Raw genomic sequence first — 27,841 nt, 5'->3', positions numbered from 1 at the left:
ATAAAAGTGAGAGTGGAGAGAGAGGGAAAGAGAGAGAGAGAGGGGGGGCGGGGTTTCATGTCTTTTGTTGATGCTGCTGCATGAGACTGTATTCACTTCTGCCCGTGGGATGCTGAGAGAGACTCTTCATAACACCAAGACCTATATCACCACACCAGCTTTTCTATTAATTTCTGCAATTTAATCTAAATAGGAAGATGGGAATTTGGGAATATACTCTTTATTTCACCACCACATGCTGCCTATGGAGTGGTAAGGAACCATTTAGACATTTGATTATGAAATATCCATGAGCTTTGCTGAATAATTGTCTTTTTAATGCTTTATCAAAGTTTCTTGCATGTCAATACAGTGTTTTCTGATTGAAGTGTTGCATATCCGCTCAGATCTATTTCAAGTTCTGCTGTGACGTAAATGAAATTGATGTTTTAAGGCTTGTTCATATGAGGTTACTAGCCAGATTAGAATTTGAGGTTAATGAGTGCGATTTGTTTTTTGTGCTGGGTCATGGCTTTAAGTTGGCAGTTTAACATTAGCAATTTTAACATAGACTTTGTGGTCTAATTCTACTTTGCTCAAGAGTCAGTCTATTTGAATTCATTCTTAATTTTTTCTTTATCTTAATTTTTTTTAATAGCTGTGGCTTTTATAATTATGATTTTGCTCTGTTACCAGTCCATTAATTAGTTGTCTCTGGCTGCAATCTCATTAGTGCCCCCTAAACTGAATTTGTACACTGGATGCTTTGTGTGCATTATACAGTAGTGTCTCTGATACTGTCAAGAGAGTCTGCTTCTCTAGTTTCTGAATTCATCTCTCATGAATAACAGGTGCCTTTTTGAATGAAGCAAATGCCTGATGTAATCTAGAGGGCATCTTTGTGGAATTCGATTATGAATAGATTTGATCCTGAGGGAATTCGATTACAAGAACATCCCTTGTCCTGCTAGAAGAGAAAAGGCAGTGATTGAACTATGAGGGGAAAAGGCTAGAATCATTATGAATTGCCTTGTATTTGTCCAGATTAGTCTAGATAAGTTAGATGCATACTTAAAAGCATAGTTCACCCTTCAAAAAAAAAGTAAAAAAAATAAAAAAATTCTGTCAACAATTACGCATCCTTCACTTGTTCCAAACATGCTTGAGTTTCTTTGTTCTGTACTGTAACTTAATAAATTAAGGTAACTAAAACTATTTAAGGAAACCGTTTGCAACAAACCATTTCAGTTCAAAAACTAATCCTAATGAGTACAGTGAACTTAATCCATTTGAGTAAACAAAACATTTTGAGTACAGTAAAACCCAATAAATGAAGAGAACTCAAACCAACTGAGTACTGTAAAACCCAATAAGTTAAGGCAACTCAAACTGTTTGAGGAAACTGATTGCTACAAACCGTTTGGGTTAAAAACTAATCTATACGAGTACTGTGAACTTACTCCATTTAGGTTGAAGTAATAAGGTATTTAATTAACTTTATACCTCTAACACTGAGTTCAAAACTGAGTGCAATTAATTCCAAATTAATTACACTCATTTCATTTGATAGAGCTGACTGTGGTGTTTTAGAGTAAATAAATTAAGGAAAACTTTTCAACCTATTTGTTTTGAGTTATTTTAACCTATTTGAATTGTGTTAAACTTATTTTATTTGTGTTATTTCAACCAATTGTAGGTAAATAAAACCCATGAGCAAAATTCCTTGCTAGGTTACAAGCAATTGATTTGTGTTGGGGCAACTCAAAATAATTAAGTCACTTACTCGTTTTTACAAATTTATGTGAATTGAACAAAGTTATCCTCCAAAAACGGAATAATTGTTTTTCAGCTCATTTTAAATAAGTAGTTTGAACAAACAGCAAACTCCATTTTTGAGTGTGTCAAATCATTCTTACATTTAACTGAAACTCTTTAAAATTTTTAACTAAGTGAGGAATAAACTCTTACAGTGTTTTTCCTTACATAAAATACCTAAGATTATTTTATTGTCAACATTTCCTCTTCATAACAGAATCCCACACAATACAAGGTTGACAATTGAAGAATTTTTGTTTTAGCTCATTTAAGACAGGTAGTTTGAACAAGCAGCAACAATGATTTTTTTGAGTGAAGTTATATTAAATAATGTTGGAAAGCAGCAGGCATTGGGTGCACTGAAAAAAATGATGTCTGCAAAACTGTTGCAAACAATTTTTTATGTGCTGAATTTAAATAAATTAATAGTATAAAATCAGCCCAAATAAAAAGTTTACAACCAATTTGCTTTAAAAAAAATTTAATTCAAGGAATCATCTTTGAATCATTCTTTTTTTTTAGAATGGATGGAAATATAGCTAATGGCTCCTGATGCGTATAAATATCGAAAATGTGTATAAGAATCTTATGCGCACAAGTAGAATAAACATTTTAAAAAACTTTAAAACACTCCAAAAAGATATTTACAAAAAGTATTTGTTGAATTTAAAATGTGCTGAAACAACACAATTCTTGAGTTTTTTGTATAAATTATTTTGTAATTTTTTTTTCTATCTATTTGAATTTGTAAAAACCATTAAGTTAACTTAACTGACTTGTGTTGGGACAACATGAAAGAGTTGTGTTGAACGCAACATTTTTTTAACAGCGTATGATGAAACCCATTTCCTGAATACATTTCTGCACGTGCATCGAAAAACGTAATGTGATTTTGGTTTAACAGATCATTTGATGACAAAAATAGGCACAATGGGATGACATTAACGGGCAAACCAGCAGGCTGACCACATTGCACATCTTAAATGTTGTTTTGGTCATTCTAAAGTCTCTTAGTCAAGGTCTGTTATCAAAGTGGTTTAGTATTATGACCTTAAGAACTATCTTGGCTGTGCTCCAAATAGAGTGGTCTCACACTTTTAAAAGCCACTACATGCTAAGTGAAATTTAATTATAAACTAATTTCGAGAGGATCACGTGCTTATGATTGATCACAGCTGGTCCTGCATCAGCTCACAATTGATTCACCAATCAGATGATTTCTAACTCACTAACTCACTATAAATAGGAATTTCTTATCTAAGTATCTTTGTCTTGAAGAATCCCTCCCTCCACACACCCCTACTGCCCCTCCTTTTTTTAGATGGGTGACACAGCAGCCCAGTGATTAGCACTGTTGCCTCACAGCAAGAATGTCTCTGACTTAAGTCCCTACTACACCAGTTGACATTTGACTGTGAAGTTTGCTCACTCTGAATGACGAGGTGACGCAGTGGGTAGCACAATTCCTTCACAGCAAGAAGGTCACTGGTTGGAGCCTTGGCTGGGTCAGTTGGCATTTTTGTGTGGAGTTTGCATGTTCTCCCTATGTTTGCATGGGTTTCCTCCGGGTACCCCGGTTTCCCCACAAGTACGCTATATGGGAATTGGATAAGCTAAATTGGCCGTAGTGTATGTGTGTGAATGAGTGTGTATGGATGTTTTCCAGTGTCCGGTTCCTGCTGAAAGGCCATTCACTGCATAAAACATTTGCTTGATAAATTGGCGGTTTATTCCACTGTGGCAACCCCAGATTAATAAAGGGACTAAGCTGAAAATGAATAAATGAATGAGTTTGCTCATTCTCCCTGTGCTCCTGTGGGTTTTCCCCAGGTTCTCTGGTTTCCCTTAACAGTCCAAAAACACGCAACCTATATACCATAGCCAAGCTCTTAGCAAGCGTACATCTCTCCTTAGCCATCCTATGTCTGTCATTTACTAGAAAGAAGTTGGGAGAGCTCATCGTGATCTACCTGAGCTCAAACTCGCCCTGCAAATGAGAAAGAGGCCTGGGCTTAAGGATCTCATAAGCAGCTCTCTCCCTGGACAGCATGCCAAACAAGCTTTGTTATCAATCATCAGCTAAGTGGGAACTTTTATAATTGCATTGAGTCTTCATTTTTCTATAGGCTCAGGGAAGAAAAAAAAGGCACATAGTGGCTTTTCCTACTTCAGCAAATCCCTTTTTTAAAATCAGATATTCTTTATTAATTTAATTATCAATTTGGTGCCAGTTTTTCAGGAAGCATACCTGGCCTAATCTAAATTACGAACAATTGTTTTTTTGTCCATGATTGTCAAGTAGCCAGATCTTGTATGAAGCTCATCACCTTACACAACTGAAGAAATATTTAAACCACTAAGCATGTTTCACCTTAATCTGGCAACATACATTACCACCCAGATATGCTGTTGATTTCTGCATGGGATTTGGTAGATGCGGGATTTGAACGGCGGTGGTAGCAAGTAGTAAACCACAGATGGGGACAGGGAATGAAAGGAGGGTTGTTGTATTTAATTACCTATACCTGCCAACCTGATTTCATCAAGAAGGACATGTTCCTGAATTAACATCTGTGTTGATCCTGGAGCAACATTGCAATCAAAATTAAGGGATAGGTTTACAGTTTATGTTAGATTTAGGGTTGCGGTTAGGTTTATCCACTTCTGCATGAGTGTTATCCAACTATTATTCCCCTCTGATTTTGGGAATAATTTACAATTATGGTTGGGTGTACGAGAAGGGAATAGGTATGGTTTACATGTTAGAACAAAAATGATGTTACAGGATCAGCATAGATGTTAATCCAACATTGTACATAGCATAATCATGACATGCTACCCACCCCATCTCCAACTGCATGGACAACTGCTACTTTCCCACAATTTTGAAAACAAATGTTGCCATGTATGTCAGGAAGTGATAATTCGTTCTCAATGAACAATGATTTATTCACAAATGGTCCATGCGATATTCCAATTTTCACATTAGACCAAATTATCTTTGGATAGAAACATATCTAGGGACTTTCATACTTTTAATGTCAGTGGCTGCTGGTTTCCAACAATCTTCAGAATCTCTTAAATAGCGTTCAACAAAAGAAAACATTCTTGAAAGTCTTTGGGTGAACTATCCGCTTAAGAAAAATGGTTGAGTCCAATCAGTCAGACTTCCTGGTGGAGATTTAATCACTGAAACCCAGCAGAAAAGCTTAGATGAGAGTTTCAGATCAATAGAGGCACATCCAAATGAGCTGGAGCAGCTGCCTCTGCTGATTTGCCAGCATTTCCCTGAATATCTCATTCACTCTGTGCTGTATTCCTCTTCTGTAAGCGCTTAGCGGTATGGATCGAGTCAAGGTTGAAACTCTGCAACCGTGTCACATTGTTCATTCTCCGACAGTGTCACTTCAGGGGGAGCATCAGAGGAGACTCTATAGAGACCTGATGAAAGATTATAACCCACTGGAGAGACCTGTGTTCAATGACACCCACTCACTCACGGTGTATTTCAGCATGAGCCTCATGCAGATTATGGATGTGGTAAGTTTACAAATTCACTCATTTCAAAATGTAATCACTCAAAGCATGTTTTATCAAAGTCTAAATAAATATGTTCCACTAGCTGCGGGTTACAATCAGGTTTGCCAGGTTTTCGCAAACAAAACTAGACCAATGACCAGTGTTGGGAAAAGTCACTTTTGAAAGTAATGCATTACAATATTTAGTTACTCCCCCCAAAAAGTAACTAGTTGCATTACTTAGTTACTGTTTGTGGTAAGTAATGCGTTATGTTACTTTTGAGTTACTTTTAAGTTTCATAAGGTAAGTTTAAGTTAACTTTCATACCTGCATGAGGCTTGATCTCTTTCAGACCTTGCAGGCTATTTTTCTTTTTCTTTCTTTTTTTTTTAAACAGATGATCTCTGCATTTAACGATACACACTGTATAACTTACATCATCATTTACCTTTGTTTCTTTTTCTTTTTTTTTTTTTACCTAAAAACTAATTTAAAATAATTAATGTAATAAAAAAATAATAAAGCAAAATATACTATTGTTTTCTTTTGACAGATAATTTTATTTACCCCATTGACAGACTATTTGGCTTGCTTTAAAGTAAAACTCACTTAATTTTGGCATATTATTACTTAAAACAACACAAACTTTGTTGTTGGTCTAGAAAATGCTTCTTGATTTAAGAATTTCTAGATATTTGGAGTAGAAGCGAGGCAAAACATTTTGCCATGCACACAGTCACAGAGTTTTCCCCCACAAATCTAGTCACTAAACGTAGACTTTAAAATAGCATTGAATGGCACAACCATTCAAATGGTTGAACTATTCGTATTTAATTTCACATTGATTCAGGTCCTGCCATTGATTTAAATGTCGCTGAAAGTTTATAGGACATATTTGCTTTAAAGACTACAGCGGCCCTATAGTTACTGTGAAAAGCGAGGTGAGAGATGTGGAGATAACACAGGAAATATTACAAGCTTTCAAAAATGGCAGTTATATAAACATTTTGTAAACCTAGGAACGATCATTTGTCACACTTCATGCTTTAGTAGACTTTGAGGGGGCAAACACTGAATTGAATTTTAAGCAGATGAAATTAAGGATGTGAGGGATAGATATTATAATGGTGTACATTATGATAAAAGTTCTAGAATTTTCCAAATTTTGACCCTGCAAAACCAACTGTATGTCGCTTGCCTATATTTGTGGAAATGAAATACATTGTATGAGCCAAAATTATACTTTTTAAAATACATTTTAGGCCGCAATCTATGGAACATCATGTAAATATGATCTACACTGAAAAAATAAATATTTCTAAATTAGTTTTTTTCTGCATTTTAATTTTTTTATTCATTTATTCATTTTCTTTTCGGCTTAGTCCCTTTATCCCTTTATTAATCCGGGCTCGCCGCAGCAGAATGAACTGCTAATTTATCCAGCACATGTTTTACGCAGTGGATGCTCTTCCAGCAGCAACCAATCACTGGGAAACATCCATACACACTCATTCACACACATGCACTACGGAAGATTTTGTCTACCCAATTCGCCTTATACCACATGTCTTTGGGCTTGTGGGGGAAACCAGAGAACCCAGAGGAAACCCATGCCAACACGGGGAGAACATACAAACTCCACACAGAAATGCTAACTAACCCAGGCAAGGCTTGAACTAGCGTCCTTCTTGCTGTGAGGCGAACGTGCTACACCCCTATTTTTTATTTTCCCCTTATTATTTATGCTTTTGAATTGCATTATGGGACCTTGATCTTTCGTCATTTAACCTTTTAACCTTGCACTTTTAACGTTGAGAGATTGGAAAAAGTGACTTAGTAGTTTACAGTGATATATTATCTGGGTTGGTGTTTTATATCATGGTAATAAGATAAGGTAATAAACTGCCAGTACATTTTCTGTAAGTTTACAGACTTACAGTATTTCTCTCTATATTATTTTTCTTTATACTTTACATTATTTCAAAGAACTAAAATGACAATAAAAGTCACTTTGTTAAACTGTAGAGTTGAATATTTAACATCAAAAGTCAACAAAGCCGAGATCAAGGTCCTATAATTTAATACACACCCATAAATAAACAGAAAACACTCGTAAATCACGAAATACGGTAACTGGTAGTGAACAGATATATTTTACAGTGTACCGTGAAGACAATTTTGTAATTTCCTTTTGTATTTCCATCAAAATAAACAGTTTAAATTAGTATTATTTTTTGCTAAAAATGGGATTTGGACAACGTTAGGAGTGATTTTCTCAATATTTAGATTTTTTTAAAACTCTCAGATTCCAGAAATTCAAATAGTTGTATATTGGAAAATATTCGACAATCCTAACAAACCATAAATCAATGGAAAGCTTGTTTATTCAGCTTTTAGATCAATTCAGACAATTTACTTTTGTGACTGGTTTTGTGGTCAAAGGTCACAATTAAATATATTATCTCTGTCATTTTTGTTTTCCAAATTTCTCTTTCCAAAAAAAGAGTTTTGTGCTCTGTGGCAAGTTCTTAAGCAAAAGTAAAATCCATTAAACACCTTTATCCTTCACAGCCTTTTTCCCCATTGCTGTCAAAAATGAAATATGTCATTACCCTGACTGAGGTCAGAAAAGTCAGTTGAATTTAAGCATAATTCATTTTAATTTGTAGCAAAATTAATGACTTATTATTCCAACATCTAACAGTCAATCAGCTGGCTCTACATTAATGCCTTAAAACATTTTCATTTATTAAATCATGACTTTTTGTATTGCCTTGAGTTTGAATCTTGTTAAAAATCTTCCCTGGCTTTCCTAGCATGTTAGCATAACCTGTAGACTGATTTGTATTTAAAGGACTTTTGCCTCGACAATCTAAAGAAATGTGGCCTCCCAGCAGGCCCACAGCATCATAAGACATTGATATTAAATTACATTTAGATCGTGATGACAGGTGACCAGAATTCTCGCCAGTGTCTAAGGACAACGTATTTTGATGTCTAAAAAATTACGTCAAATTACGTTGATATTTGGTTGATTTTAGGTTGTGTTGGAAAGTGACTAAAATCCAACGTCGAGCCAATATCTTTAACCAACGTCATATTGACGTCAAATACCGACATTTATTCATCAGGTATGGCAACCAAAATCCAATGTCAGATAGACATTATAGTCGTATGTCCAAAAGACTTCAAGCTGTAACATCGTTAGACGTGGATATTTGGTTGTCTTTAGGTTGCTTTGGAAGGTGAGCAAAATCTGACATTATTTGTCTGATATTGGAAACTGACGTCGGCCATTCATTTTTACCCAAAATGCAATGTCCCACGATGTTGGGGTACAACGTCAATGACGTAAATTTTTAAGTTGAATCAAATTAACAAGAACTTACATTAATTAAACTGACTTAAAACATCAAGTTAAAAGATGTATAACAAAAGATTAATCGTGTTTAATCACATTAAAAATATAAAAGCTTGTATTTACATAATACTATATATGTGTACTATGCATATTTATTATATTTATAGCATTTTTATTCTATCAATACACACATAACTATATTTACACATATATCATGTAAATAATTCATATATATTTGAGAAAATCATTGTTTATATTTACATATATATATATATATATATATATATATATATATATATATGTAAAGATTTTGGTTTTGTGTTCTATTGTGTTTTATATGTTTTATTTATATATACACACAATATTTATACACAGAGAGTACACAGATATGTAAATGCAAACGTTTATTTTGAATACGATCAATCATCGTTTGACAGCACCAGTTAAAACCTAATTAACTTATTAAAATAAAGTAACAAAAACAAACGTTCTTGTGACTTTTTAATTAAATAATTTTTTACAGTCTCACTTAATCTTATTTATATAATACTTTATATCCTTAAATATATTTAACAATCAAACCATAACTGTTTAACTCATTTCTGTTATAAAATTTGTGATTTTAAATACACTTAAGATTAGTAAATTGCAGAGCCGGTGCAAACAAATTGACGTCATACAGTTCATAACTGCTTCCTCACTGATGCCATTTTTTCTCATATGCTTAAAAGTGAACAGCTCATATTTACATTCATCTAAACATCACTCTGTAGACTCTGTAAAGTGTAGACAGTATCTAGATGATCAAAAATATTTCCACTTTCTTTTTACATGTAATCAAAAAAGTTTTCTGCGAGTATATAAGAGCACTAAATCGCTTTCAGTGTCTTGTATGTTGTCTTTTAGGTGAACTATGAGTTTTAACACTTGTTGTAGAAGTGCTTTCTTAATTTTCTTTTATACGCAACTAAGAATGCATCTTTTTCCATCTACAGGATGAAAAGAATCAAGTTCTTACGACCAACATTTGGCTACAGCTGGTAAGAGTTACTCATTGATCACAGTATGACAGGGCTCATCAGTAACCCAGTCCAACTGTCATGTTCATTTAGCGAAGACCTCTCTGTGGCTCTGTTATTAATAGCTGAAGGTTAATGACCGTGAAGGTAATGTAATGAAGTCGTCTGTGCTTCCATGACTAAAATAATAATAATGACCTCTTACAACATTCAATGCAATTTTAGCTGAAGTTATCATTAGATGTAGCATAAAGCCAGCAACTACACAGTTTTAATAGTATGTCCTACAGAGTTTTCCCAAATATCTACAAATTTTTAATTAAGAAAGCAGCTTTTAGACAGGTCAAAAATATTGCCTTGATTTTGTCAGTGAAGGAATGCTGGACAGTGGAATTGAGGATCAAAAGGGTGGTCAGACAGGCAGGTAAATAACAGAAACAAATGGGTACATACAGGTGAAGCAAAAGAGTGGTCGGGTCACAGGTCCAGGCGGCAAACTATGTAAACAAAAGTAACAAAGCAAGGGGTCAAACACGGCAAGGCAAGGAGAACGTGTCGTAATGTCCACTAACAGTAAAACAAGACTCAGCACTAATGTGTGTGTGTGTCTGTGCTGTTTTTAAAGTGTAATCAGTTCATCATGATCCTCCAGCTGTATGTGTAATCAATGTGAAACAGGAACCGGTGTGTGCGAGGTGCATGCTGGGAGTTGCAGTTTGTAAATGTGGTGTATGCGTAGTGCTCCAGCAATCCACAGTAGCTAGATTGCTGGTGACAAACAGATTTCAGTTTCAATTTCAGAAAACAAGCAGAATAATCTGCAGTTGGGGTTAGAAAAATAATCTAGTTTTCGCTTTAAAATAAGATTATTCTGATTACCTCATTGGTAGATTATTTACCTTGTTTTAAGGAAAAACCTGCTTTATTTAGATTTATTATTTCTGAAAAGAGGACAATAATTAAGCTTCTTCATTTAAGAATTTGTAGATATTTGGACCAGAAACAAGACAAAACTCTAAGTAAGAAAAGCATTTATATGCAGTGTGTTATTGATTTTCATGCAGCTAATGTTTATAAAGCAGGTTATGAGTTAATGAAGACTCACTTCCGCAAAATACTGCAACATAAATCTATTACCCGTACTGTAGCTTTCAAATCATGGGTGTTTTTTTTCTTCTTTTTTTTTCTTTTATTTACTCTTTAAAATTGCATTATGGGATCTTGATCTCTGCTCTGACAAAGTGCCGAGGTTTAGCAAAGTGCCATTAATTATAACAGTATATTGTCAATACATTATTAATGATACAGAAACCATAAAAAGCTTCCAGTGTTTTTTTTTTGTGTTACTGCATCTATTTTTTTCTATATATTATTTCATTCATTCATTTTTCTTCAGCTAAGTCTTTATTTCAGAGGTCGCCACAGCAGAATAACCTGCAAACTATTCCAACATATGTTTTACACCATGCCATATGCCAACATGGGGGAAACATGCAAACTCCACACAGAAACGCCAACTGACCCAGCCGGGACTTGAACAAGAAACCCTCTTGCTGTGAAGCGATAGTGCTAACAATTGAGCCACCGTGCCGCCCCAGTATTATTTCACATGCAATATATCGTGTCCAACTAAGTATGGTAGCACTTTATTTTAAAATACTGTATGTTCACTTAGTGTACCTACAGTATAGAACTGGCAAAGGGGAAGGGCTACTGTAGATAACCCCTGAAACGGAGATTATTTCGAATCACACTCAAAACCATGCAGTACGAAAATTTCCATGTCATTGTTACAAATTTTTACAACAAACAAGCGTATGTTTTCATACAATCATAACTGCGTTCGGGTTTTACAGTCATGATTTAAAAACATGATAAAAAGCTCAATTTTGCTATAATCCATAAAAATAACTGGTGTACAGTCCCACAACATACTTTCACATCTGACACTCAATGACACTCCAATACCCTTTCAGAAATGACTAGTGGCTGGTATTTACCTTTTTACAGTGTCAACAATTCTGAGCTTTTTGCAATATTATATCGTTATGATAACATGATAGTGTTGCAGTCGGTGATTTCCTGAAAATAAATACCAAAAAATATTGCCACTAGAATAATTATATCACTCATCCTCATCAATCCCATATGAGCACACAGTGACATATAATGAGGTGTTGTAGTGCTGTCCAATTTCTTAGGGGTAAATTTAATTTCAAAAGCCAAAGGGAAGGGGTAAAAAAATAGAATTGGGATTGGGCCTTATGCTCATTGTAAAAAAAAAAGAAAATGCTGGGTTCCACAAAATTCCTTTATGTTGTCCCAACAAAAATCAAGTAAGTTAACTTAATTGTTTTTGCAAATTTAAGTGGATTTAACATAAAACATTTAAGTTGCCCCTCCTAAAAAACAAGCATTGTGTTGATTCAGCTCATTTTAAATAAGTAGTTTGAACAAGCGGCAAAAAATAATTCTTGGCAGGGCCAGAGCAAGCTGAACTGCTGCTCTAGGCAAAGGACGGTCACGCTGCCCTCAACCGCAACCCTCTCTATTCTGCCGCCCTAGACGTGGATATTACGAAGGGGCGGGTGTTGAGGGTGGTGTCAGGGACGCGGATATAACTGACGGCGCGGGTGGTGAGGGTAGTGTGGCGGACGCCGCCCTCTCTATTCTGCCGCCCTAGGTGGCCGACTAGGTTTAGTTTAGTTTATTTGTTTACAGGGTCAATGCACATTAATAAACAATACTGTAAAATGTGCCAGAATTAGCCAAGAATGGCTATTTTTCATCCGTAGACCCTTTACAGAATGTTAAAAAGTCGCCTGTTAAGGTCGCCTCTATGGACGCGCCGGCCCTGATTCTTGGCCACCATACCATAAACACCATACACATATTCGGTTTTATTTCATGCCTAATTCAGTTTGCAGGCACATACTTTAAAAGCATAAATATCTATGTTTCTGCTGACTGTCTCTTTTTCTCTTTTGTCTCATTTTAGTACTGGTATGACTACTATCTTCAATGGAACGCCTCAGAATATCCTGGAGTAACCAATGTAAGGTTTCCTGACAGTCAGATCTGGAAGCCTGACATCTTACTTTATAACAGGTTTGTTCTTTCCACAGAGGGTTTGACATTTAATTAGCCTTTCAGGTAAAGGGTTACATAAAAAAAACGAAGCATAGCTTACAAAAGTTTAAACGATTTCTTCAAGAGTAGTCAATTGCCTGGAAAGAAGTGCTGGGTGATAGAGAATGGACACTGAGTTTGCACTTCGCCATGAAAAACAAAGCTTTAGCCTCATTTGTCCCTGTCTACTGGAAATGCAGAATTAGACACTGTAAATGCAAAGTATGCCACTACCTGGAGGTCAAATAAATCAGGTCAGTGAATCACTAAATGGAAACATTTATTTAAAAAAACACAAATTTGGACAAGCAGCCTGTAACATCATGATCTTCTCCAGAGACTGAATTTCTTTTCCTCGAACAGTCCTCCATTATTTGAAGTATAATTATTCTTGAGAATGCACATTTACATAATTGAAACATTTAGCAGAATATGGAGTATGGAAGTTGGAGCTGACATTTCCCTGAAACCCTGCGTTCCCTGCAAGGCTGTTAGTCATGCAAAATAATTCAGCGCTGATGAAAAGCATTTACCTTGTATTGGATTAATCAATAACATATCTAAGTGTTCTCTGAGATGTTCATAAATCATGTGTTCTTTTTGGTTGAAATGAGTCATGCTTTTTCTTTTCCCCCACAGTGCTGATGAAAGGTTTGATGCCACATTTCATACTAATGTGCTGGTGAACTCTTCTGGTGCCTGCCAATACTTACCGCCAGGTACTTTTCTCATAAGATTAAAGGTGCCAAAGCATTTTTACCACTTTGTCTAGGGAAAAACTAAACAAAACAAAACATTGAACATACTGTATGTTACTTTTCTGAAAATGAAACAAACATCAAACGATGAAACAACACACAGTAGGTATACACAAAGCCAATTCTCCCTATATGAAGAGTATGTACACTGTGAAGGGCGCCTGGAACAGCAGGGGGTTTCATTAATATTAAAAGCATATCCAGTGGGGGAAATAAGCATTGAATACGTCCCTATTTTTCTCATACACCATATCTCTAAAGGTGTCGTTGACTTGAAATGTTCACCGGATGTTGGTAACAACCAAACAAATCCATATATGCAGAGAAAACAAAACTAATTAGTTTACAAATGAAGTTATGTTTAATAAAAATGAAATGATGCAGGGAAAATGTATTGAACAAACAAAGATAGGGAGATACAGAAAGGCAGTGAAAGCCCAGCATCAGCTGAAATCACTCTGTACTTCTTCAGCAAACCTCTGCCCTTCATCAATGTAAATTAATATTAGCTACTTCAGTCCAACATCTACATTATCAGGATGATAAAGATGAAACTAGGGTGGAAATTTTAGCAAGATAATCCAAAACACAGCCAAGGAAACTCACAGATGCTTTCAGAGAAAAAAACAAACAAACTGTAGAATGGCCCAGCCAATCACCTCACTTGAATGCAATAGAGAATGCAAATTAAAGACCAGATTTGATAGACGAGATTTACAGAACCATCAAGATTTTTACACTCAAAAATGAAAGATACAGTTTGTACAGTATAAAACAGACCCCCTAGTTTTTCGCGATTTTGCAATCAACGCAAATCATAAGTCGCACATTTTTGTGATCCTACAAAATTCTTAATTTAAACGCAAAATAATCACAAAAAAGGTAAATAATCACATAAAGCATCCTATTCCAAACCATATAAACAAATTATATTTATTTCAGTTTGTAATTAATTGTTTTATGTGACTTACTGACGTTGTATAGGCAGCGCACGTGATGAATTTCAGTGTCTCGAAAAAAAATTATGTCTTACCTGCACCCTCACAATCATTATTACATGGAATGGAATGGGGGCATGGGGTGGGGGTTTCAGCCTGTGCAGTAAGCAGACGCAGATGAAGCGTGAGTGATTTACATTTGAAGTCATAGCAAAGATATAGACATCCTGTGGCGCGAATTGAACGTTTTGTGCATTTGATATGCTTTAGATTGCAAGAAAGTTGGAGCAAACAGAGCAATGGAACAGACAGGTGGAGATGAGATTGGTTCACAGATGATGGCTGCTGGAGGTGACCGAATTGAAGGACATTCTTTGTGCTTAAATGTATGGCTGGTATTATGATGAGCGTCAAATGGATAATTTATTTAGAAAACTCTTCTCTGTCGTTGACGAGTTTTACGGCAGTCTGTGTTTTAGGTGTATTATGGTAGGGGAAACCCCAATGCATGTCCTGAGTGAGGTACATGTCAGATGCTGCGTGGAGTGACATCTGAGAGAAAGTAAGATAGTGGATAAAAATAAGAGTTATACAAACTTCGTTTGGCTTAATCCCTACCGTAATAGATCTGTTTTTGATCTTGTCTCGACAAGAGACCAAAGTAAAGAAGCTTTATTTTTATGATTTGTGTCATTGTGATTGTGTCAGATTGCACACCTAACATAGTAGGCTACCTAATGTGGTTAATTAGAGACAGTGGCGATTCTAGTTTAAATGGCACCCCAGGCGAACCACCCCATACGGATACCCTTCCAGCCGCAACCCAGTACTGGCCAATATACCGCCCAATATTATTATTAATATACAATTATAATTCTAAATGAATAGCAGAAATCAATCCTAAACATAACTGGAAAACAATGTAAAAAAAAGACACAACTGTAGTCAGGGGCGAACTGGCCATAGAGAGCACCGGGACATTTCCCGGTGACTTGATGGTCAATCTGGCCTGCCCCCTAATGTCTTTATTCTGGGATTAACACTCAATATAATCAATATCAATATACCTGCATAAAGTAAATGGTATCTCAAAGCTTACTGGGGTTCAGTTTTTTTCTCTTCATCACCGTCTCCCTGTGCCGCCCCAGCAAGATGCCGCCCTTGGCAATCGCCCTATTTATCACTAAATTGTCCGTACATTTTTCGAAAGGGCATTTTTAATTGCAAAAAAATAAAAATAAAAAAATCTTGAAAAACTACGGCGTCTAATTTGAACAATGACGCTGGAATCCTGCAACTATTGACTTTCATAATATTAGTTTGGTATGTGAAGAGTTTTTAGTTTATTTGTGTTCAGCAGAATAAATAGACTCAAAGGTTTTTACCACTTGAGGGTGAGTAAAAATGGAGTAAATATTTGTTTTTGTGTCAACTATCCCAGGTTCCATGAATCTAAATGCTTCTTTATGTAATCACTGATGCCAATAATGAACCTTTAGTTTTAAGAGCGCACTATATGAGGCCTGTTCAGTTCTAAAGATTTGTCTCATTGATAAACTGTTTGTTGTGAATGGAGATTTTCCTGTGCTGTATTTACGTTCACCCTCTGGCTTCTTGCTGGGAAAGCTGAACCAGGGCTCTAGCCCAGATAAACATTTGATTCACGAGTAGATGTGGTCCTGGCAGTGAGTTTGCACTAAATTCTCTTTGCGGTGACATTGAAGAGATTGCCTTCCCTTGAACCTCCATAAAGCTTTGTCACAAGCCTAGTTATGCTTTATGGCAAAAGAAAGCAATGAAACACGAACGGAAGATGATGTACTGAACAATCTGCCGGCTCTAGCTAAATTACATACATATGTCTTCATGGGCATGTTTCGGCATTTTACAGCTTATGTCGTCTCATTTAATAGTGCCGCAGATGTTCATTTTCATCACTGAGGGTTGTTTAATAAAAGCCGAAGTAAAAGTAATGATAATTCTAATGATAAATAATCCTATCATATAACTATAATGGCTTTAAGTGCAAAATTATGCATATAGGCTCATTCTGAAAACGTACCACTATATACATTTCTGGAGATTTCTGACGCCATTTCTTTTCTCGCTTACCAGTTGACTGCCTGCCTCCATGTGGACGGCTTTTCTGCTGTTACCAGTTTGTTCAGTAGCTCACCATGTACGTGGCAGATTTGAAATGCAGAGTGGAGTTGACCATGACTAAGGTTTTCATGTCCGAATGGAGTCAATCTAGGGCAGGGATGGGCAAACTTGATCCTCGAGGGCCGGTGTCCCTGCAGAGTTTTGTTCCAACACTAGTCAAAAACACCTGAACATGCCAATCAGTATCTTCAAGATCACTAAAAATCTATAAGCAGGTGTGTTTGATTAGAGTTGGAGTTAAACTGTGCAGGACACCGGCCCTCCAGGACCGAGTTTGCCCATCCCTGATCAAGGGCCATATATACTTGCAAAATAAAGAATGTTTTGCAAACAAAACTAAGTATTCAGCAATAAAATAAATAATAAAACAAATGCAAATCTCCAAAAATCGCAAAGCATAAATTATTTTGAGAAATAAACATTTGTTTTGTTAACAAAAATAAAGAACTGCAAAGGTTCTCAAAAAGTTTTGAGAAATAAAAATTTAATTTGCAAACAAAAAAGAGCTGCAAAAATAAAAATCAAGCAGTGCAAATAACTAAAATATTTGCAATAAAAAAAACTATATATATATTTGCAAAACATTTTTATAGGATTGCCTTTCCAAAGGTCATTTAGATTAGCTTTTTAGTCAAAAGTAATTTTGTGATGCTGTTTTTACTTTGCGCTTACTGTTTCTGTGCGCTTCACCTTGTGGCCCTGATTTGACAAGAGGGCGGAGTCAAGGGAACCTGGGCATTTACGGCAGACCCGGACCAACTGGACTGTAAGACCACCTCAGTGATACTGTGTCTCCGGGTGATGAACGGAGGAACGTTCGGGCCTACCATAAACACCCAAGAAAAGTGAAGTGCAAAGTCAAAACAGCATTGCAACTCACAGCTGACTAAAAATGAGCATTGCATTTGACTGGACGGGTTTTGTAAAAGCAATGCTTTAAAAAATGTTTTGCAAATATATACAGTTGAAGTCAGAACTATTAGCCCCACTGAATTATTAGCCCCTCTATTTATTTTTTTTCCCAATTTCTGTTTAACGGATAGAAGTTTTTCTCAACACATTTCTAAGCATAATACTTTTAAGAACTCATTTCTGATTTATTTTATCTTTGCCATGATGGCAATACTCAATACTTAATTTTTTGTTCCAAAAACTTTCTTTTATTTTGCAAGTATATACAGTATGGCCCTAAATTGACAGAAAACAAGTAAGACCAAAACAAACAAACAAAAAAATCTGTCTTTTTTTATTTTTATAAAACCATCAGTTGGGTTTAGGGAAGGAGGAAGATGGAACAGTCGATCAGTCAGTCAGACGATAGTGGCCTCTAGTGGATTTACGCGAGAAGAGCAGGCGAAAGCATACACAGTGGCCTCTGGTGGATTTGAGAAAACAAAATCTGCAAAAAACATAGCTTCTAGGATGTATTTGTTGCTCTCCAGAAATGTATATGGGGGTACATAATCAGAACGAATCTGGGTTTAAATTATTAGCCCTCATGTTTTTTTTTTGTTTTTTTTTTATATTACCCAAACTATGTTTAACAGAGCAAAGAGTTTTTAACAGTAATTCCTGTAATATTTTTTTCTGTAGAGTCTTATTTGTTTTATTTAGGCTGGATTTATTTATTTTTTTTAATTTAAGGTCAAAATTATTAGCCCCTTTAAGCAATTTATTTTTGATTCTACAGAACAAACCATGACTTGCCTAAAGGTACAGTAGGTGATTCTCTTCGAAACATTTTTTTATTGTGTTGGTTAAAAGTCTCTTCACTGTCCAATAGTAATGATTCAATTAAATGATCTAAATGTATTTCTCTGTATTTTTATATTCTGGGTAACACATAAGACTAAAAAATGTTTGTCCAATTAAAGTTTATCAGGCCGACAATTCCCATAATTCTGATAAGTAGCCCAAACTGTCTGTCAACAAATTTACATTTGTATATCTGCGCACCCCTGTTCACACAGAACCGCCGTATGTGGGTGCACTTTACTGAGGTAAAGTTGCTTTTATATGCACATCACACCAATATTGAACAATGACAACCTGTGACATGATTCCTATATTGTTTACCATGCTACTCTTACTCTGTAAGTATGGCTTAGTAATAAGTGTAATTCCTACACACTGTCGGCCAAACACTATGCATACAGTAGTGGCTTTAGGACAAAGCATGTGAGAGAATGAGACCAGCGATCCTTGCTACACAATTAAAAACATGCCAGATATAATACAGTTTTCTTTTCATTCAGAGTTGTAGTATTAAAAAAGTACTATAAAGCTGTCTAACTGGCGAATGACATAATCTAATGCGTTGTCTGCTGTCATCATTAATGTGCGCATGGTGTTTCAGGGGGCGTGACTTTGGACGGCAAGAGAGGGACTGTGTTTCAAATATATTATGCTAACCAGTTAGCATTTAGGCAGATCACTTCCTGCACCTGTAAGCCTTTAAATAGCACTTTAACCTGAATACTAGTATCTTGAAAAATATCTAATAAATTATAATAAAATAAATCAGTTATTAGAAATGAGTTATTAAAACGACTATGTTTATAAATATGTCGAAAAAAATCTTTCCATTAAACAGAAATTAGGAAATAAAATAAACAGGGAGGCTAATATTTCTGGCTTCAACTGTATATGTGCAGCTGGAGGACTTGTTTTACAACCCTCCACTGAAACTGTTGCACTGCAGTTATAACACATTTCTGTTTATAGGGATCTTCAAAAGCACCTGCTACATCGACGTTCGCTGGTTCCCCTTTGATCTTCAGAGGTGTGATCTGAAATTTGGCTCCTGGACGTATGGAGGATGGTCTCTGGACCTGCAGATGATTGATGCCGACATCACAGGATACATTGCTAATGGAGAGTGGGACCTTGTGGGTAGGGTGACCGACTTCATTAAATACCAATGCTTGAACAGAAGATAATGAAAGACCACTTAAAGAGAGTGCACGTTCATGACTTTCAATATAGATAATGTCAGACTGTTCGATGTGAATTGATTTCGTTTCAATTATATTTTGAAAAATGTTTTTAAGTACACTTGATGTTGTTGACAGATTTCTTAAAAGTGCATATAAAGTACTAAAAATTTTAAGTGTAACTAGTCTTTCTATAGTTCACTTTTTAAAAATGGTAAAACTGCAGCTTTATCACTGAAAATGTGCAATGAAATATATGTGTGTGTGTGTGTGTGTGTGTGTGTGTGTGTGTGTGTGTGTGTGTGTGTATATATATATATATATATATATATATATATATTTATATATTGCAGAAGTTCCAGGTAGACGGAATGAGAGGTTCTACGACTGCTGCAAGGAGCCGTACCCAGATGTGACTTTTACGGTGGTGATGCGGAGACGAACACTGTATTACGGTCTTAATCTACTTATTCCCTGTGTGCTCATCTCTACTCTGGCCCTGCTGGTGTTCCTGCTGCCTGCTGACTCAGGAGAAAAGATCTCGCTCGGTGAGCTACACATTGAAGGCTTTTGCCATAATTTTAAGATGTTAATATATATTAGGGGTGTAACAGTTCACAAAAATCACGGTTCGGTTCGATACGATACAGTGGTGTCACGGTTTGGTACGTTTTTGATACAGCAAAAAAAGAAAAAAGCCGGAGGATTTCTCTGGTTTTTATTTTTTAATGTATTAAAAATACCATCATAAAAGTATGATCCTGTTTTTGATCCTGATCCTGAGCTATACTTCTGGGGTTTCTGCTTAGCAGCAAATAAAACAAATCCTTCTTTATACTCAAAACCAAAAAGCTTCCTAAAAAAATAAATGTAATATTGTAGTAGTTAAACAAATAAAAATAAAAGAACAATCTATAGTCTATTTTCAAGTATTTTTTTTTTTCAGAAAGATGAGTGTGCACCTTTTCTTCAGACAGCACAGATCTGCTTGGTTTGACTGTCACCTGCCATTTTAGTGGATCTGAAAGCAGTAGTTATCTGACTGAAATAGGCTCATGAAGGAATAATGTAACAGGGCTCTATAACATTTAACATTTTCTTGAAACCTATAAATTCCACAACTGGTTAAGATCTCACAGGGCTCGAAATTAACCTTTTTCTTGGTAGCACCGGTGCTCCTAACTTCAAAAATGTAGGCGCATCAGACAAAATTCTGCAGCAGCTGCGTGATGCTATCATGTCAATAAGGACCAAAATTTCTGAGGAAAATTTCCAGTACCTTGTTGAATCTGTACCACGAAGGATTAAGACAGTTCTGAACGTAACAGAGGTTCAACCCAGTGCTGGTAAGGTATACCTAATAAAGTGGCCAGTGAGTGCATATGTGTGTTTTAAGACAATAAGTATGCATTAAAACGTATAAACTAAAAACAACACTGATGTACTACACAAGTATAGTATCTATATATACATAGATGCAAAGTATTTCTTTACAAAAAGACAACAACTGGTCTGCATATAAAGGAACAAACATTTAGTTATTTTTGCAGATCTTTGTAAATGTGAAACAGTGTTGTCTTTAAATGTTTTTATTTTTTTCTGTTTTCATACATTATAATCATGTGACATTTGAAATGTCATGTTTTCTCTAATATGCTTGCCTACAGTTACTGAGCTGGAAAATCAATTTTCATAGAATCTACTCCTTATCAAAAAGAAATTATACACTTCACCTTTAAAAGGGTTTATTAGGGGAGCTAAGCTTAACTGGCTTTACGTTTGCACAGTAATAACCAGAAGTACATAAATGTCACGTTTGCCATTTAAAAAAAAATCATAATTTTTTATTTCTCGCCTCGACTCAACTCCCACATAAACATCTCACTGCTTTTTTTTTTCTTCGCTGACTTAGCAAAAATCCAGCATTTAAACCTACATCATGTGAAATGCACTTTGGCACCGGCACACAATTTATGCTGCTATCCCTGTAAGCTACTGTAAGTGGCGTGTAGTGAGATTGATGGCTCGCCAAAGATTGCTTTAGTGATTAATGCAGTTGGAAAGCTGTGAAGGCCAAATGCCTCTATTTCTCCGGCTCTCTGGATTTAGAGGATGCTGTAACAGGGACTGAGGGAGCGCTCTGAAAGAGACTGAACCCGAAATCACAGCACAACACAATTCATTATGATTTTTTTTTCATTTTGTCATTCCTAAATGGTATTAGTGCGATGAGGCTGCCAACATTACTTTCCACAGAGTGAGTTATAGGCTGGTGCTCTGTGAGCTACTTAAAATCAATACTCTAAATACCAGCAATTAGCCGACTGTGTAAGATACTGTGCATTTAAGTTTCATTTTATATATAGGTCTGCTTCTATTCTCATATAATTAGGGCATAAAAGAAGCTATTTAAAAGAAACCAATTGAAGATATAAGCTTGATTGCTTTTTTTGCATTCTCCTGTATCATCCTGACATTAGCCACTTGGTGTAAACTCTAAAGTTTGACCAAATTAAACTACATTTTAAAGGCAAACAAGTTGAAGGCAGGGCTGGATTAACATGATGGCTAGTTTAAATATGCCTATTTTGTCACCATTAAGGGTGAATAGATGTCCTTTTTTCCGAGGAAAGTCCCTTATTTCCCAGGACAGTTCCTTATTTTAGCTCTACCGGGAGAGTGGTCCAGTCAAAGATAAGCTAACCAAGTGCATCATAAAACAAAAAATAGAATTCAAACACAGTATCTGTTATTATCATGCAGTAAGAGAGCTCAGGATAGGCAGAATTGTGCAGAATGGACTCATAATTGAAGTGCTGTCTCAGCCGCCCCTAAGCCCACACAATTCATGCCCTCTCATAACTGAAACTGCCTTTCCACTGCACACGACAAGTGATGGACCGGATTCCAATGATGAGCAGTCCAGGAGCTCGGTTGAGTTCCGATCATCTCTGGAAATATGCGGAAAATTCGGATCCGATTTGAGCTGCGGATCCCTTAAAATAATAAAACTCCTGCAACTAGACACTAAGCAACCGGCCGACAAGATGGGATGTAGTACAGTGTTTTCCAAGCAGATCTGTGCACGCGAGATGAGAAATACAACTTTTTTTCATTATTTTTTTTTTTATCAGAAAAAGTTATAGTTAGTCATAAATGAATTATAAAAATATATATATTTTTTTAATGTTGTCTCCACATTTCCTCTAAAATTTTTGTTGGGGGTTGGGGAGAGGGGGGATGAGCTGGGGGTTTGTCGCGACTGAAAGATAGGAGACAGGGGGGTTGAGGTTGGTTTTTAAACGATAAAGATGAAAGTGAAGAGTGGGGGTAGAGAGGTGGGCAAAGTTTGTCGTGGATGAAAATGAAGGGCGAGTGGGTTGGTTTAGTAGGTTGGCGTAGAGTTGTGAATGAAGGTGAAGGGTGGGGTTGGGAGGCTGTTGGTTTGTTGGTGGGGCAATGAAATATTACAGCAATGAAATATTGGCACTGGCTGTCATCAGACAGTATGGCCCAATCTTAAATATATTTTTGTACCCCTATCCCTTCCCCTTCCCCTTGGCCCTTACAACCAAGGGTGAAGGGGAAGGGCTTCAAAAGTTGAAGGCAGAATAATTAGCCCCCCTGTTTAATTTTTCCCCAAATTTCTGTTTAACAGAGAGCAGATTTTTTCAACACATTTCTATACATAATAGTTTTCATAACTCATTTGTAATAACTGATTTCTTTTATCTTTGCTATGATGACAGTAAATTATATTTGACTAGATCTTTTTCAAGACACTTCTACACAGCTCAAAGTGACATTAAAAGGCTTAACTAGGTTAATCAGGTTAACTATGCAGGTTAGGGTAATTAGGCAAGTCATTGTATAATGATGGTTTGATCTGTAGACTATCGAAAAAAAATTAGCTTAAAGGGGCTAATAATTTTGTCCTTAAAATGGTGTTTAAAAATGTAAAAACTGCTTTTATTCTAGCCAAAAGAAAACAAATGAAACTTTTTCTAGAATAAAAAATAATATCAGACATATTGTGAAAATTTCCTTGCTCTGTTAAACATAATTTAGGAAATATTTAAAAAAGAAAAAAAAAATTCAAAGGGGGGCTAATAATTCTGACTTCAACTATATATATTGAGTGAAAGTAGTACAAAGTAAACTCTAATGGGCTAGTCGGTCATATTCAATTGGCTACTACTGCCTTATCAACTACATGGTGCAGTAGATTGGTTGCTGTCACCTCAGCAGCCAATAAGCTTGCTCCTCAACATTTAAATGTGCTAGCAATGTATGTACTGCATGCTTTTAAATCCCTCTTCAACCCCAGCTCCACCTGTGAATAGGTCTGCTATGGGGTTTATATGTATGTTATGTGTGCAGCAGCAGTGTGTTATATTCACAGACAGCGTGAATATACTGGCAGTAGCAAGTGTCATTACTACACCAACAATCAAAGCAGCAGCAGTGTAGCAGATAAAGTATATGCTGCCAAGATCAACATTACTATACATTTTTATTACCATACTAAATCTCTCCGAGAGTTGACAGAAGTTTTTTTTTGATTGTCAGGGATCACCGTCCTGCTCTCGCTGACAGTTTTCATGCTTTTGGTAGCAGAGATAATGCCGGCAACATCTGACTCTGTGCCTTTAATAGGTAAGTCCTGCTTGTAATGATTTTAGATTACTTACTTTAATACTTCATAATTTTGTTTGTGAGAAAAACTGTTTATTTGGAAATGTTAATTAAACCAACATTTGGAAGCACTTATTTTGGGGTTTGTTAATCTCTCTGTATAAATCAATTGAGTAACATTTGGAACAATCCAAGGGTGAGTAAACGATGACAGGATTTTTTGATAAATTTTCTGGTTAATTATTCTTTTAACAAGCTGTCTAATCCTGAATTAATTTAAATGCATACAACAATTTCTGGGAATAAATAAACATGTCCCTTACAAAAACATACTATGACAGGACCATATGATGGGACCAGATGGTAAAACTTGTGGGAGATTCTTTCAGATGTTGAACATCAATTAAGACAGGGCTAGCATCTGTTATCTTTAATTGTAGGGGGAAAGCAGGTCATTTTTTTTTAACAAATTTTATTTTACGGGTTTTAAAATCTATATCAGGCGTCACAGTGGCTCAGTGGGTCGCGAAGGTCGCTGATTCGAGCCTTGGCTGGGTCAGTTGGAATTTCTGTGTGGAGTTTGCATGTTCTCCCCTACAAGTCCAAAGACATGCGGTACAGATGAATTGGGAAAGCTAAACTGTCCGTAGTGTATGTGTATGAATGAGTGAGTATGGATGTTTTCCATTGATGGGTTGCAGCTGGATGGGCATCCGCTGCGTAAAACATATGCTGGATAAGTTGGTGGTTCATTCCCCTGTAGCAACCCCAGATTACAAAAGGGACTAAGTTGAAAAGAAAATGGATTAATGAATGAAAATCTACATCGAGGCCACGCTCTACCACAGTACCACACTGCTTTTGAATGGTTCAATCAAGCTGTGATACTATGCAGTACACTGGTGTGTTTGAAATCTTCGCCTATCAGCTGATCCATTAATAATTCACTGATATATCTGCTCATACTGTGGATGGGTCCTCTGATTGACATGGGTTTCAAATGCTCTAAAAGTCTGAGGACTTTTCTATCCCTTCAAAGTTGGTATGTATGTGTCGATATGGCCCACTCCCCTGCTTTTTTATTCTGGGGTATAGACCTTTTTCTTAGATTGCAAAATTACCCATTATGCTTTGTGTGTATGCTCAAAGAGGATGCTTCGAACTTCCGGTTGGCAGCTGATGCGTGTAAAGAGTCACATTCAAACAGCTTTGAAACGAAAGTTTTAATGTATTTTACTTGCTTTTAACGTCTTTGAACTAATACTATTGTCTATCAGTGCCACCACCTGGACTGATTATTTAAAACAACTGCTGCAAGGTATTTTTCCCTCATTGTCAGACGGCATCTTGTGCAATTTAAATGAAGCCCCATCATCGCTAAAATGAGAGGATGAGTTTAGAGGGAAATTGGGTGGGAAGGAGCAAGAATCTAACACAAATGGTTTAGGAAGGGTCCACTTTCCCTAAAAAGTAGATGAAGGAGGTTGATTGGTTTAGGCATGGCTCTGCTACTAAACTTTTGTTGATTCATTAAACCCATGTTTGAGACACACACATAGCCTTTACTGTTCCACTGACACATTGACTGAAAGAGTGGCACAAGTGAAAATAAAGTAGAATGTTTAAGTTAAAGTAAAACACATACCATGGTAAATACTACACAATACAAACTAACTAAATGAAACAACACTGCTCGCGATTAAAATCAATGAGCAAATCAGCCAGCAGAGTATAAGTAACGTGTTTTTATAGGTAATTTTTGGAAATTGCATGACTTACATACCTGCTAGTTTTATGCCAGTAATATGGTTTGCTCTTTATAATGAAGAGAGGTATTGTTTGTGTGTGTGTGTGCGTGCGTGCGTGTGTGTGTGTGTGTGTATTAAAGAGCAGCGGAGTACATTATAGCATGTGACAGGTTATAAACACCTACTCTACATTTCATCATCTGATCTGATGACAGACACAAAATTAGGAAAATGTTTTTCTCTCACACTTGAACTGCATCTGACAGAAGCATAACAGCTTTAACAAACATCTTTCTTTCAAAATTTAAGTTTTTGCATCACAAAAACACTGTAAGCCTCTGAAACAGTATTGACACCCATGTTGAGAAACACTGCTCTGGTTGAGGACAATTCTTAACGGTTAAGTTCGAAGCAGCCTATCCGAAGACGCTGGTCACTATGGTGCCCTCCATGCAGCAACAACAAGGAAAAAGGTCTATACTTGAGCTGAAATGTGTCAAATACATCGTAGTACCTATCTGCACTTACAGGGAAAGTGTATGGCATAGCAACAGCGTCACAATAAATTGTTAAGACGATACCAGAAATTGAATTTAGAGAAATAAAGGGCATTATTTGCACAGGTAAATAACTAAACAAGACACAGGTGAACATAATCTGAAATCTAGATATGGGAATTATTAGTACATCTAAAATGAGAAACAAGGTATTTCAGCAATCTGTTACAAAAAAAAAAACACACTGAACAAATGATTAATTGGATTAATTATTTTTAAGGCAAGTGGTTGCAAACAATTTATATGGGCTGAATTCTAACAAACACGTTGAATTTGGTTGTTTAAATTCAGCCCATACAAACTGTTTGCAACCACTTACATTAAAGATTTTTAATAAATCCAATGATCCAATCCAGTCCATTCTATTTATAACTGAAACATGCCCCCCATTCTAAAAGATGCATTTGTTAATATAATTGTCTCTGTCCTCTGATTAGCTCAGTATTTTGCCACCACCATGGTTATTGTTGGACTATCTGTAATAGCCACAGTCTGGGTTTTACAATACCACTACCATGATCCTGAAGGAGGAAAAATGCCAAAATGGGTGAGATCCTCATTTCTGCATTGATTTTTATTACTTTATAAACCAATCAGGTTGAATTCATCAGTATTTCATATTTTTAATGTCAGCGCTTTGCCATTTAACAGCCATTTTTGTGTGTTAGACACGTGTGGTGCTATTGAACTGGTGTGCCTGGTTCCTGCGGATGAAGAGACCTGGCGAAGACAAAGTTCGCCCAGCTTGTCACAACAAGCAGCCGCGCAGCAGCCTCTCCAGCGTGGATCTAAACATCAGCCCTGGAGTCGCACAGTCCACCAATGGAAACCTGCTGTACATCGGCTTCCGCGGGATGGACACTATTCACTATGCTACTTCACCCGATTCTGGGGTGATCTGCAGCCGGCTTGTGACGACCGGAGAGGAGGATGTGCTGCTCCCCGGAGCCCAGGCATCTTCAGTCAGTAGTAGCGGCCCTGGAGAAACCGAACTGTCCAAGATCTTGGATGAGGTGCGGTACATTTCCAAGCGCTTTCGGGACCAAGACGAGGAAGACACTGTGTGTAATGAGTGGAAGTTTGCAGCGTCTGTGATTGACCGTCTCTGTCTCATGGCTTTTTCCCTGTTCACCATCCTCTGCACCATTGGTATCTTAATGTCTGCCCCTAACTTTGTTGAGGCCATATCAAAAGATTTTTTCACCTGAAGCCTTCACTTACCCTTATATTGTAGCTATATCTACTTCTCAGAGTCTCCTAAAGGCACAGTATGTATGGCTTTTGCAC

The 27,841-nt window shown here is 36.4% G+C and overlaps 1 protein-coding gene across 1 annotated transcript; it reads left to right on the top strand.

The window, feature by feature from the left end:
- Positions 1–90: 90 nt before the first annotated feature.
- chrna7a (cholinergic receptor, nicotinic, alpha 7a (neuronal)) lies at positions 91–27,841 on the top strand. Its single transcript, NM_201219.2, is given in 10 exon segments — positions 91–252; positions 5,195–5,334; positions 9,670–9,714; positions 12,692–12,801; positions 13,462–13,541; positions 19,406–19,573; positions 19,968–20,162; positions 24,184–24,270; positions 26,992–27,101; positions 27,223–27,841. Coding segments are annotated over 10 exon segments (1,530 nt in total). The 5' UTR covers positions 91–197; the 3' UTR covers positions 27,763–27,841.

The sequence above is a fragment of the Danio rerio genome, chromosome 7 (assembly GCF_052040795.2).
Source record: "Danio rerio strain M-AB ecotype USA chromosome 7, GRCz13ab, whole genome shotgun sequence".
NCBI classification, from domain to species: domain Eukaryota; kingdom Metazoa; phylum Chordata; class Actinopteri; order Cypriniformes; family Danionidae; genus Danio; species Danio rerio.
The sequence above is the reverse complement of the archived record's forward strand: the minus strand, read 5'-3'. Positions and strand labels throughout refer to the sequence as shown.